The 17,376-nt window shown below is 55.2% G+C and overlaps 1 protein-coding gene across 1 annotated transcript; it reads left to right on the forward strand.

The window, feature by feature from the left end:
* Positions 1-5,448: 5,448 nt before the first annotated feature.
* Positions 5,449-17,066, forward strand: IGFBP4 (insulin like growth factor binding protein 4). Its single transcript, XM_007112497.4, has 4 exons — positions 5,449-6,093; positions 13,347-13,504; positions 14,257-14,391; positions 16,630-17,066. The coding sequence occupies exons 1-4, from the start codon at positions 5,745-5,747 to the stop codon at positions 16,762-16,764; spliced, it is 777 nt and encodes a 258-aa protein (XP_007112559.1). The 5' UTR covers positions 5,449-5,744; the 3' UTR covers positions 16,765-17,066.
* Positions 17,067-17,376: the final 310 nt, after the last annotated feature.

Consider the following 17,376-nt stretch of genomic DNA (forward strand, 5'->3'; position numbering starts at 1 on the left):
ATAGGGCCCCTGTGTGTGTGTTGGGATCTCTCTGGAACCCAGGCCCTGTCTCTTGGGTTTTACTGAATCTGAGGACTCCTCTGTGGGATCTCTAATCCTAGAGCTCTTTTGGAGGCGATTCTTTGGGGTCAGCGGTCCCTTGGTGGAGTCTCTTTGGGATTTTCTAAGGGGTAGGTAGCACTCCTTCTCCAGGGCCAGGGGAGTAGAAGGCAGGGCTTGGAGTCTTCCAGGGAGTGTGCGGGAAGGACTCGGGGTCTGCTCTGATTCTGAGCTTCTGCGCTATCAGGCCAAGAGGCACCTGGCAAGCAGACACCTTGCTCTTAACAGGTGTCAGGGGAGGCAGGGAGGATGATTTTTCCCACCCTAACATCTGTCTCTCTTTGCCCAGAGTTGCCTCTGTGTCTCTACTTTTGCAAGTGTCTTCTGCATAGATTCGCCCAGGTAGCATCTGCTTTTTCTCCCCCGCCCACTGCCCCCATCTCCACCTTCCTTGAGGCTTGAACCCATGGCTTGCTGGCGATGCTCTGGCAGCAGGGGTAGCATGGCACAGGGGGCTAAGTCTGTAGCAGGCAGTAACTGTATCTCGCTTAAGTCTTGGCTGGATTACTTACTAGCTGTGTGCCTTTGGGTGAGAGCCTCATCACCCCTCTGGGTGGTGACAGAGCTCTCAAAGAACCCAACATCATTCACTTGGCTCGTCTGCTGTGCAGGCTTTGAGCAATGAGGCAGAGATCTTGCCAGTGCCAGTCAGCCTGGAAACAGTGCAAACTCTGGAGAGTGGGAAGCCATGCCAACACTGGGCCTAGGACCATGTAAAAGAACTCCAGAGGTTCTAGATTCCTAGACTGCTCCAGCTGGAAAGGACTTCACAATTCAATGAGTTCCCCTCCCCTCGTTTTACAGATGGTAAAACTGAAGCCGAGGAAGGGCAAGTGGCCACAAAGCTGGCAAGCAGCAGAGCAGGATGGACTGGAGATATGAAACTGGATCCTGGCCAGCCCAACGGCAGATGGGCTCTCCTTTCCCCACTCTCTCCCCTGCCTGGGTGTTCACTTCTGGAGCTGCATGACCTGCGGGAAGGACTCAGGCTCTGTCCTCTGGACCAGACCTCCCTCTGTGCTGTGGAGTCTTTGTGGAGATCCTTGCTCTCCTGATCTGGTCTCGCCAAGTGTGGGGCACTGGTGGGCAAGGAGGCAGCCATACTGAGGTGCCATTGCTCAGCCCACACCTGGGGCGACTACGAAAGATGTTGTATCGGGGGCTTGGACATCAGCCAACATGGAGGGAAGCTGAGCTCCCTACTTGGTGTGGGCACAGTGGACAGTCCAGGGCAGCCAGGCAGGGGCTGGGAAGCCAAAGTTATGGGGAGGCCTGGGGCCCCGTCCCATGTCAATGCCCCCTCTGCTCTGATCCCCTATACCCAGCTTGCATGCTGTACCATAGTCTTTTGCTCTTGGCATTTGTTTAGAATGCTTCCGACCAGCTGTTTTGGAAGGCGGTAAAACATAAGGGTTAATCACACAGACCCTAGAGTCAGACTGCCTGGGTTCACATCCCTGATCTTCCACTTACCTGTTGTGTGACCTTGAGTAAGTTACATACCTCTCTGTGCCTCACTTTTCCTGTCTTAAAAAGGGGATAATGATAGTGACTACTTCATGAGGTTGTTGTGAAGGGGACGTAGTGAAGCACTTAGAACATGTCCAGTGTATGGTCCATGCTCACTAAATGTTAACCTTCATTATTATGTACATTTTGCCTACTCCATCCTATGAGATGCTCCCTGGGGCAATCCCATCAGATCGGGGGTTCCCTGAGGACAGGACTGTGTCTTTCCCTTGGGAATAGAGCTCTTTTTTCTTATTGATTATCTAAGAAGCCCAGCTGGAGCCCAGGAGACATTTGAAACTGAGACAACAAGGGAGCTAGTGAGACTCTTTCTAAGCAACAAGCCAGTGAGGGTGTGGGGTGGAAGAGGCTGAAGGGAGCGAGGCTTTTCACCCCTCCATTAGGAGCATCTTCCTGGCCCCCCTGGGTGTCCAGGAGGTGAGGGACAGACAGGGATGCTGAGGGGGAGGAGGACTTTCTTTTACCTGTAGAGCCCTGGGCTGGGGAAGACCACAGAGAAGGAGAACCAGGTTTCTGCCTCTGGGGGGCTCCCTGTCGTCAAATAGGCAGCAGTCAGGTGGAGAAAACCAATACGCAGCATCTGCTTCTCATTCCTCAGGTTCCAAAGCCCTTTCTCTTCCATTATTTCACTTTTTCTTGCAATCATCCTGTGAGGCAAGCCCAATTATTATCTCTCTCTCTCTCTGTTCTCTTTTAACAGAGGATGAAAATGACCCTTCAAGACATTGTGTGTGTCCAAAGTCACAAAACTCTTTTTTTAAAAAATTGAAGTATAGTTAATTTACAATGTTATGTTATTTTCTAGTGTAACAAAGCTCTTAAGTGGCGGTGCTGCAACTCGAACCCAGGTCCAGTGACTCCAAATCCCATGCCCTTTATATACAGCCTCTCCCAGACACCAGCAGGCCAGAGGAGGAGGAGATACTAAACCCAGTCCACTGGGAACTTCTGGTCTGGTGGGGGACACACAGATCCTGCCACCGGGGGATCTCTAGCCACGTGGAGAAGTTAGTTTCCACCAGGCAGGGACAGGAGGGAGCAAACACTTGGTGCCTACTGTTTGCTGGGTACCGCATGGGCCACTCTTTCTTTCTCTCTCTTCCCTCCCCACCCATCTTTCTTTCTTACCATTTTCCAGGTAAGGACAGGAATAAAGTCCATTCTTTACGCAGACGTAGAGAATGGACTTGAGGACACAGGGAGGGGGAAGGGTAAGCTGGGACGAAGTGAGAGAGTGGCATGGACATATATACACTACCAAATGTAAAATCGATAGCTAGTGGGAAGCAGCCGCGTAGCACAGGGAGATCAGCTTGGTGCTTTGTGACCACCTAGAGGGGTGGGATAGGGAGGGGGGGAGGGAGATGCGAGAGGGAGGAGATATGGGGATATATGTATATGTATAGCTGATTCACTTTGTTATAAAGCAGAAACTAACACACCATTCTAAGCAATTATACTCCAATAAAGATGTTAAAAAAAAAAAGTGAATCTCAGTGAAGCTCAGAGAGTAACTTGTTTCAGGTTCCCCGGTGACCTTGGTGGCAAAACTGGGATAGAATCTAGGTTAGCCTGATGCTACCTGTGTTTGTTCCTCTAGCATGGAAGACCGTTGGCTCAAGGGTCACCTCCTCCATGAAGTCTTTCCACGCCCTGGATGTTGAACTGACCATTTGTGCCTCTGGCCCACCCTGCCCCCTATAAACACCCCCAGGGCACCTGCACTTATTTTATTCATATGTCTGTCTCCCCTCACTAGGCAGTAAGCTCCCTGAGGGCGGACAGTGGTCTCGGCCGTGTCTGGATCCCCTGGACGTAGCACAAAGCCTGCACACAACAGGGGCTCAGTAAAGGTGGGTTGCATGAATGGTGGGGAGGCCTCCTCGTATTCATTTTCCTGCCTCCCAGGAATTATCCTAGATGGTGATAGGGGTGAGCCCGAGGATGGATTGGGGGTGCTGCTGGGGTAGGAGTGTGGGCACCTGTCTCACCTGGAAACCTGTCCAGATTTCCTAAACTCACCCGCATTCATGCTTCATCGCCAGTTCTGCCCTCCTTCCTCCATGTCCCAGTACCTTTATCCCTCCCAGGTCTGCGGTCTAGAAGACAAGTCTGGCATTGGGATCAGAACAATTCTTCCTGGTCCCATTTTATTCTCACAAGAGCTTCAAAAGCTAGGCTAGGTGGAGATGACCTACCTCCATTGCAGTTAGGGACATTCGACCTCCAAGGGGTGGTGTCCAAGTTCACACAATAAGTTTGTGGCAGAACTGGGTCCAGTGATGGTGAAGGATGGGGAGGGGGCTGGGGACAGTTTTCTGAATCAGGGACAGGCCAGGCTTCCCCCAGGGACTTGAGGATCCTGGTTCTATTTACCCTTCTCCAAGGCAGATGGGGCAGAAGAGACCCCAGTTGTCTATGAGATGGCGTGGAGAGAATCCCAGAATCTTGTCCTCGGCCATAACTCCCCAGCCCTTCTGCAGTCTTTATGGTTGCCAGTAGGTGCCGTCAGTTTGCAACTTTTGGTTCTGCCCCTGCAGGTCCAGCTTCTAGCCCCTCTTCCTCCTCTCACCTGGACAGTCTGTACTTGCAGAAAGTAGGAGAGGGCCCAATCCCTGTGAGATTGAAAAACCCCTGCCCTGGGAGAGGAAGCAGGAAGAGGATCTCTGATCTGCACTTCAGCTTGGCTGCCCTGCAGCTTTCTAGGCCAAGCCAAAAAAATCCACAGTAGGTCACCAGGTATGCCTGGACAGGTGCCCTTACCCTGAAATCAGCTCCAGAATAGCAGAAAGTTTTGCGGGGGAGGATGGGTAAACCCTGGGGGGACCTGAGAGACCACCTAGGAGAGGAGTCCCTTCTCCAAATGCTACTCTAGAACCCCTCCAATCCCAGCAGGACTGGGGCAAAGGGTAGGGGATACAGACACCAACAGGATCTCACAGAGGGCCTAGCCACCCCTGACACTAGCCCAAATAGCACTGCTGGGTGAATTAGAAAAAGGCACCCCTTTCTCAAAACACTTGAGTGCCATCTGCTGGAAAAGTCACAAAAGCTATACAAGTCTACAATGACTACCAGAGAAATGGTGCCCCCTGGAGTTGTGCAATGCGCAATTTGCACTTGAGAGTGGCAGTCTCCTCAGCTGATATCCCTCTGGGAGTGGGTCTGGGCAGTAGAAGCAAACATCCAGGAAGGAGCAAGAGTCTTGGCACCTCCCTCTCCGGGTGCGACTTCTGTTGATGCCATCCTGTGTAAGGCAGAGGGGACAGGGGCCCAAATGAACCCTGGGGAGATTGGGGGCAGGGGCAGGTTGGAAGCGGCAAAGTGGGGAGAGAGCCTATCAACCTCTTAGGGCCATTAGGCCCTTCTGGGCCCCCTTTCCCCTCCTCACCAGACTTGGTCTCCAGCGGCTGAGACTGGAAGCACTGGAGTGGGGTGGGAAGGACTCTGGCCCAGGGAGACTGAATCCCCGGAGCTGGGAGTCCAGGCTAGGAGGTCGCCGCGCTCTCAGTGCGGGGGGACTGCGGGGCCATCTCAGTGGGGTCCCGGGAGAATCCTCCAAGGTCGGGGGAGGGGGCCACGGAGCCGCCCCTTCGCTTTCGCTCGCCCTTCGCTGCCCTCCCGGGCTCCGGTTCAGAAGCGCTCTCGGCGCCTGCCGTGGCTTCCAAACTGCGCCGCTTTCTCCTGCGGCAGAAAAGGACTTTCAGATGTAGTAGCGGCGGCGGCGGCAGCAGCGACGACTTAGGACAGCGCCCCCTCCCCCTAACCGCCGCCTCTCCTTCACCCTCTCCTCGGGCCCCCCCTCCCCTCCCCTCCCCCCCACCGGGAAGGCGCTGGGGGTGTGGCCAGGGGCCGGTATAAAGTCCGGGGGAGCCGGTCCCAGGCAGCAGCTCAGCCCCCTGCCCCCTACAGCCAGCCGCCTGGGCCGGGCCGAGGATGCGGCGTAGCGCCAGGCTCGCTCCCCTCCGGCCCGCTTGCTAACTTCCTCGGCTTCGTCCTTGTCCGCCAGCGGAGCCACCCCGTGTCCCCGCGCCCTCCGGGTCGGGTCCTCCAGGCGCGCCGGGCGCTGCCTCTGTGTCCCCCGCCGCCCGCCCGTGCCCCGTCCTCGCCCGGTCATGCTGCCTCTGTGCCTCGTGGCCGCGCTGCTGCTGGCCGCCGGGCCCGGGCCGAGCCTGGGCGACGAAGCCATCCACTGCCCGCCCTGCTCCGAAGAGAAGCTGGCGCGCTGCCGCCCCCCCGTGGGCTGCGAGGAGCTGGTGCGAGAGCCGGGCTGCGGCTGTTGCGCCACTTGCGCCCTGGGCAAGGGGATGCCCTGCGGGGTGTACACCCCCCGCTGCGGCTCCGGCCTGCGCTGCTACCCGCCCCGGGGCGTGGAGAAGCCCCTGCACACGCTGGTGCACGGGCAAGGCGTGTGTATGGAACTGGCAGAGATCGAGGCTATCCAGGAAAGCCTGCAGCCCTCTGGTAAGGTGCCCCATCCCTTGCACGCCCTCCCTGGGGTCCTCCCCTCCCAGAAGCCCCTTCTGCATTCGGGCTGGCCCGAAAGGCTCTTGAAAATCCCCTGTGAGCTAAGCAGAATGCAGGTACGGGGCAGGGCCCGACTGGCATGGGGCAGGGCCAGCCAAGGAAACTGCTGTCAAGTCCCTAGCAGCCTGTTGCCACCATCACGGAGGACTCTGTCCCATCCCTCCATCTCAAGGGTGCCTCTTTGGGAAGAGAGGTCTCAATGGTAGTCCTGGCTGCTGGGGCAAGAGTGGAAAATTAAGTGACCTGGTCCAGCCCACAGCCTGCAAGTGAGCAGTCTAGGGCCAGATACCTGGAGGATGGGGTTGGTGGCAGTGGAGGCTTTCTGTTCCTGATCTAGGGACCTCCCCTCGCCCTGGACACAAGTGGAGGACCCAGGGGTCTGAGAAGCCAGGGCTCGGGCTTTTGACATTGAGGTGGGGTGGAGTGGGACGTGTAAATTAGAGTGGCTTTGGTGGTGAGGGGCATCAGAGTGGCCCTTCCTCAAAGCCCCAGGCCGGATCACCTAGCTCTTTGAGAGGTATTGGGAAGACAGGGGTCTCTCTGCCAGGCCTGGGCACCTCCTCCTGCCCTGGTACACAGGCACCCTGCTCCCTTCTCCTGGCAGGTGCCATTTGAGGTGGCAGAAGAGAAGCAAGTCTTGGCTCCCAGCCCAGAGCTGCAGAAACCTAACGGGATAGGCAGGAGAGAGGGGAGGGATTGGGGGGTGGGGGAGAGAGAGAGAGAAAGGGGGAGAGAGGTTTAGAAGGTCTTTTGCCCTAAACTCATTCCTACACTTTCTCTTTTTCTATTTCTCAGTGAGACTTTCAGTTTCTCCCGTAGAGTCTGTCTGTCTCCTTCTTTCTCTTATTCTTTTGTTCTTTCCTGCTGCGTCTCTCGACCTCCAGTTTCACTAACAACATTCTCAGATTCTCCTTTCCTCAATACCTCCTGCCCGTTATCAGTTTCTTTCTCTTTATCCTATTCCTCTTCCTGTTTTTGTTGCCCTGCTTTGCTCACTTTCATCTCAGTCTCATTCCATTGCTCATTCTTTTGACTCTGTCACCGTTTCTCTTTCTGTCTTTGTTCCTGTCTTTCTCTGTTGCTTTCAGAATCTCTCTGTCTGCCTTTCTCTACCTCTGCCTCTGTTTCTCGTTCCCTCTCCGACTCTGTTTTGCTCTCCCTGTGCCTCTGTCTGTTTCTGTCTCTTTTCCTGGTGCTTGAAGCTTCCATTGTTGCAGTCCGGATGCTGGGACTCCGGCCCCAAGCTTCCTGCCCTCAGTCCCAGACCGCTCCACTTCCTCAATCCTCTGCAGCTTGTTAGCCAGAGGAGAGCAGGATGCAGGGAAAACAGGAAGGAGGTGGACCCCAGGGGTCTGGGCCTCGGGCCTCTCTGCCCTTCCTGCCCCTGGGCAGTGAGAGATAGGTCAGCAGAAAACATTCTAGGAGAAATGCCAGCCTGGCACCCAGCACATCTGGGAAGCGGGGGTGGGGGGGTTCTGGGGGTCTAAGTCGCTGATCCTGGGGCAGAGATGCCAGTGCTAGTGGGAGAGGAGGGGTACTGGTACCAGACCAGACTGGGCGTGAGGGCTGAGCCCTTGGGCTCCCCGGGTATAACGGGTTCCTTTTGCTTCGTATCTCCACCCTCCACCGGCCAGCGGGTATCTGGCACCAGATTAGGATGGCTGGTGAGCTCCTCCTCTCTCACCAACTTGAACGTGGGACAGAAGAGCCCTCAGTGGGTCTTGGGAACCCCTTCTTCCCTGGTTGGGTAGGAACACCCCGTCCTGAAGTGGAAGAAACTGTTCCCCTAGGAGCTTTGGGGAGGCATGGCGTGAACAGTTTGTGAGTGTCCTGTGAACATCGTGTACACCAGCCTCGAAAGGCAGCTTTAGGCCCCTTTTGGATTACAGGGCCCAAGATCTCCTTGCCCTGGCCTCCACCCTTGCAGTGCAGGCAGATATCGGGAGAGGGGAAGGGGAGGTCTGGGGGGCCCTGGGGAAGCTAGGTACCTACTCAGGAAGCTGTGTTCATGCCCTCTTACCTCCCAGTCATCCCAGAAGTACCCCTGCCACGGTCCGGGCCACACTGCACCGCGTGAAAGGCGCCCCCTAGAGTTGTGCAGTAGCCCTCTAGGGTGTCTGGTGAGACCAGGCGGCCAGGGCTCGGCCCCTCTCCCCGCTGTCCTCCTGAGCCTTCCCCTGTCGATAGGCTACTGTCCCTCCTGCGTCCCAAAGCTTGGACCTTCTTGCCTGCGGAATAGTTTGGCAGAGGGGTCAATCAGGCTCTTCTTCCTGCCTTTTCCTCTTGGGGCTGAGCTTCAGCAGGTGACTGGGGAGGGCAGTCACTCAGCGTGCCCCCTCCTTTGGCCTGCTATGGTCCAGAGGCCCACTCTTTGCTCCTGGGACAGGTCTCCCCCATCCCTTTCCCGGCTACCCGCCTCCCCCGTGCCCTCTGCCGTGACCCCCTGTCCCAGCTTTCCAAGCCAGAAAAGGTTGTGGATTAACACAGCTCAGACCACGAGAGGTGGGGGTGGGGTGGGACACGTGTGTCAGAAGTCCACAGTCCTGGTTCAGTGTACTGACCCTCGACTTGTGGAATCTGGGGGAGTGGACAAGTGGGAAGATTAGCGTTTGGACCGGGGAGATTCTAAACTGTGCTCTGGGTCCCTCTGGGACAGGGTTAGGGAACATGCAAGCTGGGTTAATTTTTAGTCAACACAGCAAATATTGTCCCCCCTACTTCAGTACTGGGAATCCAGTCATGTCATGGGAACAGGGCCTTCCCAGAAATTCTGTGCCTTGGGGGAGGGGGGAAGGAGGAGCATGGCTGCTTAACATTTTTTCTTTAGTTTTGGCAAAGCCAGAATTATTGGTGCCTCGGGTATCAGGAGTCTTTCCATTTAAAGACATAGGAGCTGCGGAGATAAGTTCTTCTCCTTTCCTCTAGCCAGACTGCTTCATTTCCTCATCTGTAAAAAGGGGGGACAGTGGGACCCATCTTGCAGGGTTGGGGCATCTGGCACGGAGTAAGAGCTCAGTATTGGAGCAGTGATGAGGATGGTGATGAAGAGGAAGCCGAATGGATTTAAGTTGAAGCTTAACTTCTCCTCTGACGCTGGGGCTTTGGGGGACAGTAGGGCAAGTGAGCAAAGCTGGGGGGACATGCAGAGGAGTGGAGGGGGTAGGGTGGAAGGGCCAGCTGTCCTTCTCTTGACTCTTTAGTCTGAGGCCAGCAGCATGGCACAAGGGTGAGGGGGACACCCCTTGAGCCAGACCTCAAAGAAAGGCTTGGTACCCAGCATGGGTGGTCTTGGCTTCTCCAGCCAGAGTGCAGGGGAAGAAGGAAAAGGCCTTTGTTGTAGGGCAGGTGGGTGACCCCTCCAGATCGTGTCTTGTTGGCTCTGTCCACCTACCTCACAGCCTCACCCTGGGCGTCTTGAGGGGAGTGGGGGCTGGAGCTGAAGGGAAATCATGAGGCTGAAATCAGGCAGCAAGAAAGAGGAAATCTTCTAGCTTTGACCATGAACTTTGCAGCCATGGGTGCCAAAGCTCTGAAACCTCTTCTTTCTCTGGGTGCCTGCCCTTCCTCTGTGGCTGGAGCAAAGACCAAGGTTTTCCCTGTGGCTGGATGTCGTTGGCTTAGCTCCAGCGGGGCAAGAGGAGGTGACCTGGCCTACCTCGGAAGCCCCGCCTCCCAAACAAGCCTTTCAGATGTCGGGAGGTCCGACCTTTGGTGGGGGGCGGGCGGGTTTGACTCGGCTCCCGCTCAGAGGGGAACCCCCCAGGATTGCGATTTTTCCAGAGGGCACCACCTGGGTGAGCAGCATGAAGAGGGTGGACCTCCTGCATGAGCAGGGAAGTAGCAAGAATTTAGCCAGTTTTAGAGATGGGAAGGTGAACGGTTTTTTAGAGACTCAAGGCTATGACCCCTCACCCTCCCAAGCCTAGCGCCTAGGGTGGATCCTGGGGTGGGGTCTCAGTCTGCCAGCTAAACAAGACTGGGCAAGAAGTTACAGATTAAGTGGAAAGTCAACAGCCCGGGTAGAGCCAGTGTGCTCTGGCCAGGGCAGGGTCAGGGCGCCTGGGTGCATGTGGGTGTGCACGCGTGGACCAGTGTGTGTCTGGACATGTGATTGCTTGTGTATGTTTGTGATCCTTGAGTCCCAGCCTGTCTGTGTCTGAGCTGGCAGATAGGGACATAGTCTGTGTACCCCTGCCCCTGAGAGAGGCAGTACGGAGCCACTCTCCCTGCCTGCCGTGTTCTACTCTAAGCTGAGACACAAGCTGCGGCTAAGTGTGCTGGGTGGTGGAGGAACCAAGGTGGGGGAGGCCAGGCAGGCTGCCTGCTGATAATGCCCCATGTGACGGGAGCCCTGCTGATACAAGAACATGAGCTATGTTTCCAAGCTCGCCCTATGCCCTACGCGTCCCCAGGGTTCAGTGAGTGGACCCAGTTGTCCTCCTTCATGGCACTTCCTAAATTAAGGGATAATCATTCCAAATATCCTTTAATAATCCGCCGTGTAGCACAGGGAGATCAGCTCGGTGCTTTTTGTGAGCACCTAGAGGGGTGGGATAGGGAGGGTGGGAGGGAGACGCAAGAGGGAGGAGATATGGGGCTATATGTTTATGTATAGCTGATTCACTTTGTTATAGAGCAGAAACTAGCACACCACTGTAAAGCAATTATACTCCAATAAAGATGTTAAAAAAAAAAAAAATCCCTCCCCTGAGTGTTTTTGTGAACTTGACTCATAGAAACACAATGTTGGAAAGTAGTCGAATTTCTACGGCAGATCTCTCCGGGTCCTTGAGACCTCTGCCACCCTGACGTGCCACGCCTCCAGGGCAGAACTCTACCTCCTGAGGCAGCCCCATGCATTAGAAAACTCTTCCTAGGGAACCTAAGAACATCTGGCCACTTACCAAGAGGGACAAGTGTCACTGTGCACAGCCGTGCTTTCCTTTATGGTCATGAAAAGAAAGCAAACTCCAAGGAAGAAAAACAAAACCTTTCCGGTTGAAAGGGGGCCCTCAAGGTAGTGTCGTGGGTTGTGTCAAATGAGCCCCTGGGATCCTTCCAGCCTTTCCAGGTAGAATGGTGGCCCCTTTGTTCCAAGCTCGCTCCGCTTCTGTGGTTCCAAGACAAATCTTTCAATTCTTTTCGGTCTTCTATTTCCTTTCTCTCCAATCCCCAGTTCCAGCCTACACGCCTGCAGTGCTGTGACCCCATCCACTAGTCTTGTGGCTTTGGGCAAGGCGGACGCGGTGATGGCGGGGGGTGGTCACTGGCCAGCCGGGGCCTTCTTAGCCAGAAGTTTCCTTGGGAAGGTCTTCAGGGGAAGAGCTTAGATCTCAGGTCTTCTCTCTGGTTCCTGCCTGGGGGCTTGGGGTCTATCTTCCTATGGCCCCCTTTGCACAATCCTGGTCTTCTGAAATTGATCTGCCCCTTCTTTTGCTGCCCACACCAGTTGGGAAGTCTTTGCTGTAGTGGCTTCTCCTTGGTTGACCTTCGGGAACTCGATCTGTTGGGACAGAAGTCCCCTCCAGGCTTGTCCTTCTTGGGATGTTAAATATGCAGAAGGAGGGATTATATCTATCTGCTCCATTTATTCCTTCCCTCTGTTGCTTTTTTCTAAGCCAGTCCTGCATCCGTGACAAAACCTCTTCCCATCCTTGGTGACCGAATTTTATAAATAACCTTTGGTGTGGAATCTTGACAAAGACTTTCTGGGGGTCTAGATTCCTCCTTGCCTGGTTTCCCTTTATCCACGTGCTTCCCCCTGCACTCCCAGAACTAGGAGAATAGAAAGAGAACTAACCCCCCAACTAACTTTGGCTCGGCAGAAAAATACCGTTTAACCCAGAGGCAGCTCTGGGACTGCTGCCATGCATGGAGGAACCTGCTAACTCCTCAGGAAAAAAAAAATCCTGACGCAAACCAGATGTAACCTTCTGTCCTGCTGCCAACATCTGGAATGCTGGCAGGGGCTCTGCACTCAGGCCGGCAGCAAGTTGCCAAACCCGAGCATTTCAGAGGTGGCTCTGATCTGCGGAGGGATCTTGCGACCTCTTTCTCCAGCTTAGCCCTGTGTTCTGGTTTTGGCTGCCTGGATGGAGGAGCAGTGATTACAATTCTGGGACTTCTGGATGGGGTTTTTCTTGAGTTCGGATAGAGCCTTTAGGAGAGCCCAGGGAGAGCGTGGCGGTTCAGCCTCACCACCCCCATCTCCACCTCCCCAGTGTCCTGGCTCTAGGCAACAGATGTGTACTTTGGATGGGGTCTGAAATGTAAGGATGGGAGACTTTGGGGTGGGGTTGCTGAAGGGACGTGTGAGGGTGTTCTCTTGGTCCTGGGGCCACACAGTGTCTCTCTCTCTCTCTCTCTCTCTCTCTCTCACACACACACACACACACACAGACACAGACTCCTTCACATGCAGGCATACACACCCACTCCCACTTCTCCTGTGCAGCCAATGGAGAGAGTTTTGGGGCCAGATTTCTCATCACTCATGGAAACTTTGATTCTGGCCATTTGGAAGAGGGTCGGCAGAGCCAACAGCCCTGGGGACCCCCTGGCTGGCTCAGCCAGAAGACACAGACACAGACTCCTTCACATGCAGGCATACACACCCACTCCCACTTCTCCTGTGCAGCCAATGGAGAGAGTTTTGGGGCCAGATTTCTCATCACTCATGGAAACTTTGATTCTGGCCATTTGGAAGAGGGTCGGCAGAGCCAACAGCCCTGGGGACCCCCTGGCTGGCTCAGCCAGATGCTGAAAAGAGCAGGAAAGGAGAGAGGAAGAAAGAGCAGACCGAGAGGGGGACGGTAGGAAGAGCTGAATGGAAGAGGGGGATGAGATTCGGTGTGGGGCCCCCTGCCTGCTTGAGACCTCCCTGTGGGGCCCAGGGGACCCTCCTGCTGTCTGGGCAGCTGCAGCTGGTGACTCATCTGAGGGCTGGATTGGGTGGAGTGAGGGACAAAGCAAGGACTTCAAGAGGAATATTCTCCTGAGGAGATCCTGGGGAGTGGGGAAGAAACCGGGGTGCTGCTTTCATTTCTTCGCACCCCCCCCCAGACCCCCTGCTCTTCCCCAGCGCCAGGCTGGAGAATCCCTAAGAGGGAGAAAGCAGGTGGGAGGCTGGGTTGCTGTGCTGCCTTGTCCTTTCCCATCGCTGACCTTTCCCCATCTTGGCCTGATTGCAGACAAGGACGAGGGTGATCACCCCAATAACAGCTTCAGCCCCTGCAGCGCCCATGACCGCAGGTGCCTGCAGAAGCACTTCGCCAAAATTCGAGACCGGAGCACCAGTGGGGGCAAGATGAAGGTCATCGGGGTCCCTCGGGAGGAAGCCCGGCCTGTGGTGAGGACCTCTGACCAAATGCGCATGTGCATAGGCACACACACCACCACCATCACCAGATCTGGACAATGTGCATCCAGCAAACATTCTTTAGATGTCTGCTGTGTGCATCTTTGGGACCCAGAAAGTCCTCACTACTCTTCTTGAAATTCCTTTCCTGCTCACCAGTTCTAGACATTGGGATAGCTGATAGTTACTGTTAAATACTGAGACGCTTCCGTACTGGTTGGTGAACGGCAGTGGCCCAAGCCTCCTGATGTTTCTTGGCCCTTCCCAGGGATTCCCCACCCCAGAGCTTCTCAGTAGCTAAAGGGTTCATGCTGGCCATAGCAGGGAGCCTTGGGACCCTGCTCCAGGGTCCGGCTAATGTCCTTTCTGATGGGTGTTTCTGATGGATCCATGCCTGGGTCTTACCAGTCGTTAATTATATGATTTCATCCATCCCTCCTGTTTAGAAATCATCCCCTTCCTGTCCTTCACCGTAGATTTCCTTTCCCCACAAGGTCCCTTCACATCATACCCCTCCTTTTTAGAAGCTCTTTGGCTCAAGATCCTCTCTTCAATGCCCCTCTGTTCTGCCCGCCAGTGTCCCCTGAGCCCGAGCTCCTCCTTTTACCTCGTTGGGCGCTGCTCAGCTTCCAGGCCTTAACCCTCCTTTCAGAGCCTGCAGTCCTGATTTGACCCCCAGCCCCGGTCCTCCTGCCTCTCTCCCTTCTGCTGAGCAGTTTCATCCTCCCCCCACCCCCCTCCAGCCCCAGGGCTCCTGCCAGAGTGAGCTGCACCGGGCCCTGGAGCGGCTGGCCGCCTCACAGAGCCGCACCCACGAGGACCTCTACATCATCCCCATCCCCAACTGCGACCGCAACGGCAACTTCCACCCCAAGCAGGTGGGTCTCCATCTCCGCCGACTTGGCCCGGCCTCAGCTCCAGGATGTCCAGGATGGAGGTGTCAGGAAGGGGGGAGCCCCTCAAGCCAAACCTAACCCCTTGGCCCTCCCCAAACCCTCCCCCAGCCTCAGGACCTCAGCTCATTTTGCCCACTCACTCATTTTGCAGATGAGGAGACTGAGGCCCAGAGACGGGTAGAGGCTGGCCCAAAGTCACAGAGCGAGTTAAAGGCACACCGGTTACCCTGCCTCCCCGTCCAGGTTTATTTCTATGACCTCTGTAGTCACCATCTGTGATGCAGACCTGGCACTCCTGCCAACCTCCGCCTCCCAACCCTCTCTCACTCCCCTTCCTCCATTCCTGTGAGCTCTCCTTTGTCCCTGGATGTCTGAGGTTTCCACGTGTGGCTTGTGGGATCTTAGTTCCCTGGCCAGGGATCGAGCCCAGGCCCTCGCAGTGAAAGCGTGAAGTCCTAACCACTGGACTGCCAGGGAACTCCTGATGTCTGAGGTTTCATCTGGGAATGGAGGGGCTAGGTCTTGAAGAGTTGAGGAGGAAACTCGGCCTGCCCCTTCCCCCAAGCTGAGCTGCCAGACCACCTGGGTTTCAGGTGGTCTGGCAGCTCAGGCTGGAGGCGAAGCCAGACCTGACAGCTGGAGACGGGAACTTTGGGTGCAGCAGAGGAAGGAGAGGGCAGGAGACAAGACAGGAATGCAGAAACCTCTGTACCTCCTTACGCCCTTGGAACATGGGCTCCTCTGACAAGCCCCCAGGACCCTGGGGTGGTCAACGAGGTTGGCCTGCTCCAGCCCCATCTCTGACCTGTCTCAGTCGGGCTCATTCAGAAGGGTGGCATATCTGGGCAGGACACTGGGTGGGGTGACTCGTGCTGGGTGTGGCCTGGATCTCCTCCAGCCCTTGTGGATGTAGGAACACACGTCCTTCCACTCCGTGCTCTACAGACGAATCCACAAGGTGGACCACCACTCAGCCAGAAGAGGCCTAGCTAGGAGGAGAAAGGCTGCCCCCCGAGTCTGCACACCCCAGGATGGCATGAGGAGGTTATGAAGAGGTGTGCAATGGAGGAGGACCACAAAGTTCTCCCTGCCAAACCAACGCCAAACCTCTCTCCAGCCTTTATCCCAATACCAATTTTATCCTCGTCCCAATTTTTCTTTTTCCTTTTTTTTGACCGCGCTGTGTGGCTTGTGGGACCTCAGTTCCCCAGCCTGGGCCCTCCGGCAGTGAAAGCACAGAGTCCTAATCACTGGACGGCCAGGGAATTGCCCCTTGTCCCAATTTTTAAAAACTCCCCCCCCAACCCCCCGTTAAAAAAATCAATAGACTTTATTTTTTAGAGCAGTTTTAAGTTTACAGAGTTCCCATCTACTTTCCCACCCCCAGTCTCTCCTATTAACATGAGTGTGGTACATTTGTTACAACTGAGGAACTAAAATTGATAATTAGTTATTAACTAAAGTCCATAGTTTACGTTAGGGTTCACTCTTTGTGTTATACACGTTTATGTGTTTCCTTCCCCTCAGTGTTTATCCCACTGAAAATTCTGACACTTGACCCTTTATCTTCAGGCCAATTCTGACCCTTGAGACCACCTTCACTCCAACTCTAATCCTGACTCTGAAATACACCTTTACCCCCTACTCTTCCTCCTCCCCCGTGTAATCCCGACCCAAACTTTAGCCCAGCTGCTTTAATTGTTCTGACCTTGACCTCTGTCTCTATCCCAATTCCATTTCTGACCTGGGCTCTAAGCCTCACCCCACTCAAGTTTTAGTCATAATTCCCAGTTCAGCTGCAACTCTTGTGCTGATCTAACTTCTATGTGGATCATCACAATCTTAACCATAATCCTATTCTTAAAGTCCCAACACAATCAGAACCCAAACTAAAACACAATCAGAACACAAATTAAAAACTTCTCCAACCAGAGCCCTAGCCTTTCAAGGCCAGCTGCACCTTTCAACTCCATGGATACAGTCTCCCCTCCAGGTAGGCTACAGAACTTCCTCAGGCCCCTGCCTTCTGGACCTTCTGGACCAAAACTGTCTGGACCTTTCCTTCTTGGCCAACTTTACTCCAGTGAGCTCAGAGGACCCGTGTTCAAGAAAGCCTCTGCCCTCAAGAGTCCATCTTGGAGCCACTGTCTGACTTGGGGGCTGGGCTGGGATCGGGGCCGGTTGCCTGAGATCTGACCTCTCACACCCTTGTCTTGGCAGTGCCATCCGGCCCTGGATGGGCAGCGCGGCAAGTGCTGGTGTGTGGACCGGAAGACGGGAGTGAAGCTTCCGGGGGGCCTGGAGCCGAAGGGGGAGCTGGACTGCCACCAGTTGGCTGACAGCTTCCGCGAGTGAGCCCTGTCAGCAGGCGGGGGGCTCACTGCCCCCTGCTGCCCCCTCCCCTGGAGGCTGCAGAGCTGACCTGGAGCCTGGGTCTGAGTCCTGGCCCTGCTTCTGGCCCAGAAGTTTCCCTTGGGGTGTGTTTGTGTGTATGCGTGTGTGGGTGTGTCTTTATGAGCATGGGTGTGCCCTTGGGGTGAGCCGGAGCCTAGGGGTGTCCTTCTTGGGGCTTAGATAGCCTGAGAGAGCCCTGGTATGTTTCCAGATTGATCCGGGATTCATTCAGCCTTTCAGCCATCTATAAACACTTCTTGACCACATACTACATGTCAGCTCTAGTTTTCAGCCCTGCGGGCTCTTATTTTGACTCCCTCTGATTTAGACATGTGAGGCCACCTCCTATAAGGTGAGCACAAGTCTGTAGGAGAAGAAAAGTCCCAGTCCCATAATGAGGGGAGGAAAGTAGACATGTACCTTGACCATTGTCCCTCCCCTCAAACTAGTCAGAGGGTGGAGGCCATAGGGAAAGTGTGGGGTAGCAGATGACTCAGTGGTTAGGAGACCGACTGAGACCCAATTCCAAAGCTAAAGGCTGCCAGGCTCCCCTTTACTTCCTCCCCAGGTCCC

This window comes from Physeter macrocephalus, unplaced genomic scaffold (genome assembly GCF_002837175.3).
Source record: "Physeter macrocephalus isolate SW-GA unplaced genomic scaffold, ASM283717v5 random_1121, whole genome shotgun sequence".
Lineage (NCBI taxonomy): Eukaryota > Metazoa > Chordata > Mammalia > Artiodactyla > Physeteridae > Physeter > Physeter macrocephalus.

Bases quoted from the DNA above. Each gene is read 5' to 3' on its own strand.
- IGFBP4 (XM_007112497.4), top strand. From the start codon at position 5,745: ATGCTGCCTCTGTGCCTCGTGGCCGCGCTGCTGCTGGCCGCCGGGCCC. The intron at 6,094-13,346 runs GTAAGGTGCCCC...GCCTGATTGCAG, and splicing joins GGAAAGCCTGCAGCCCTCTG to ACAAGGACGAGGGTGATCAC. The intron at 13,505-14,256 runs GTGAGGACCTCT...ACCCCCCTCCAG, and splicing joins GGGAGGAAGCCCGGCCTGTG to CCCCAGGGCTCCTGCCAGAG.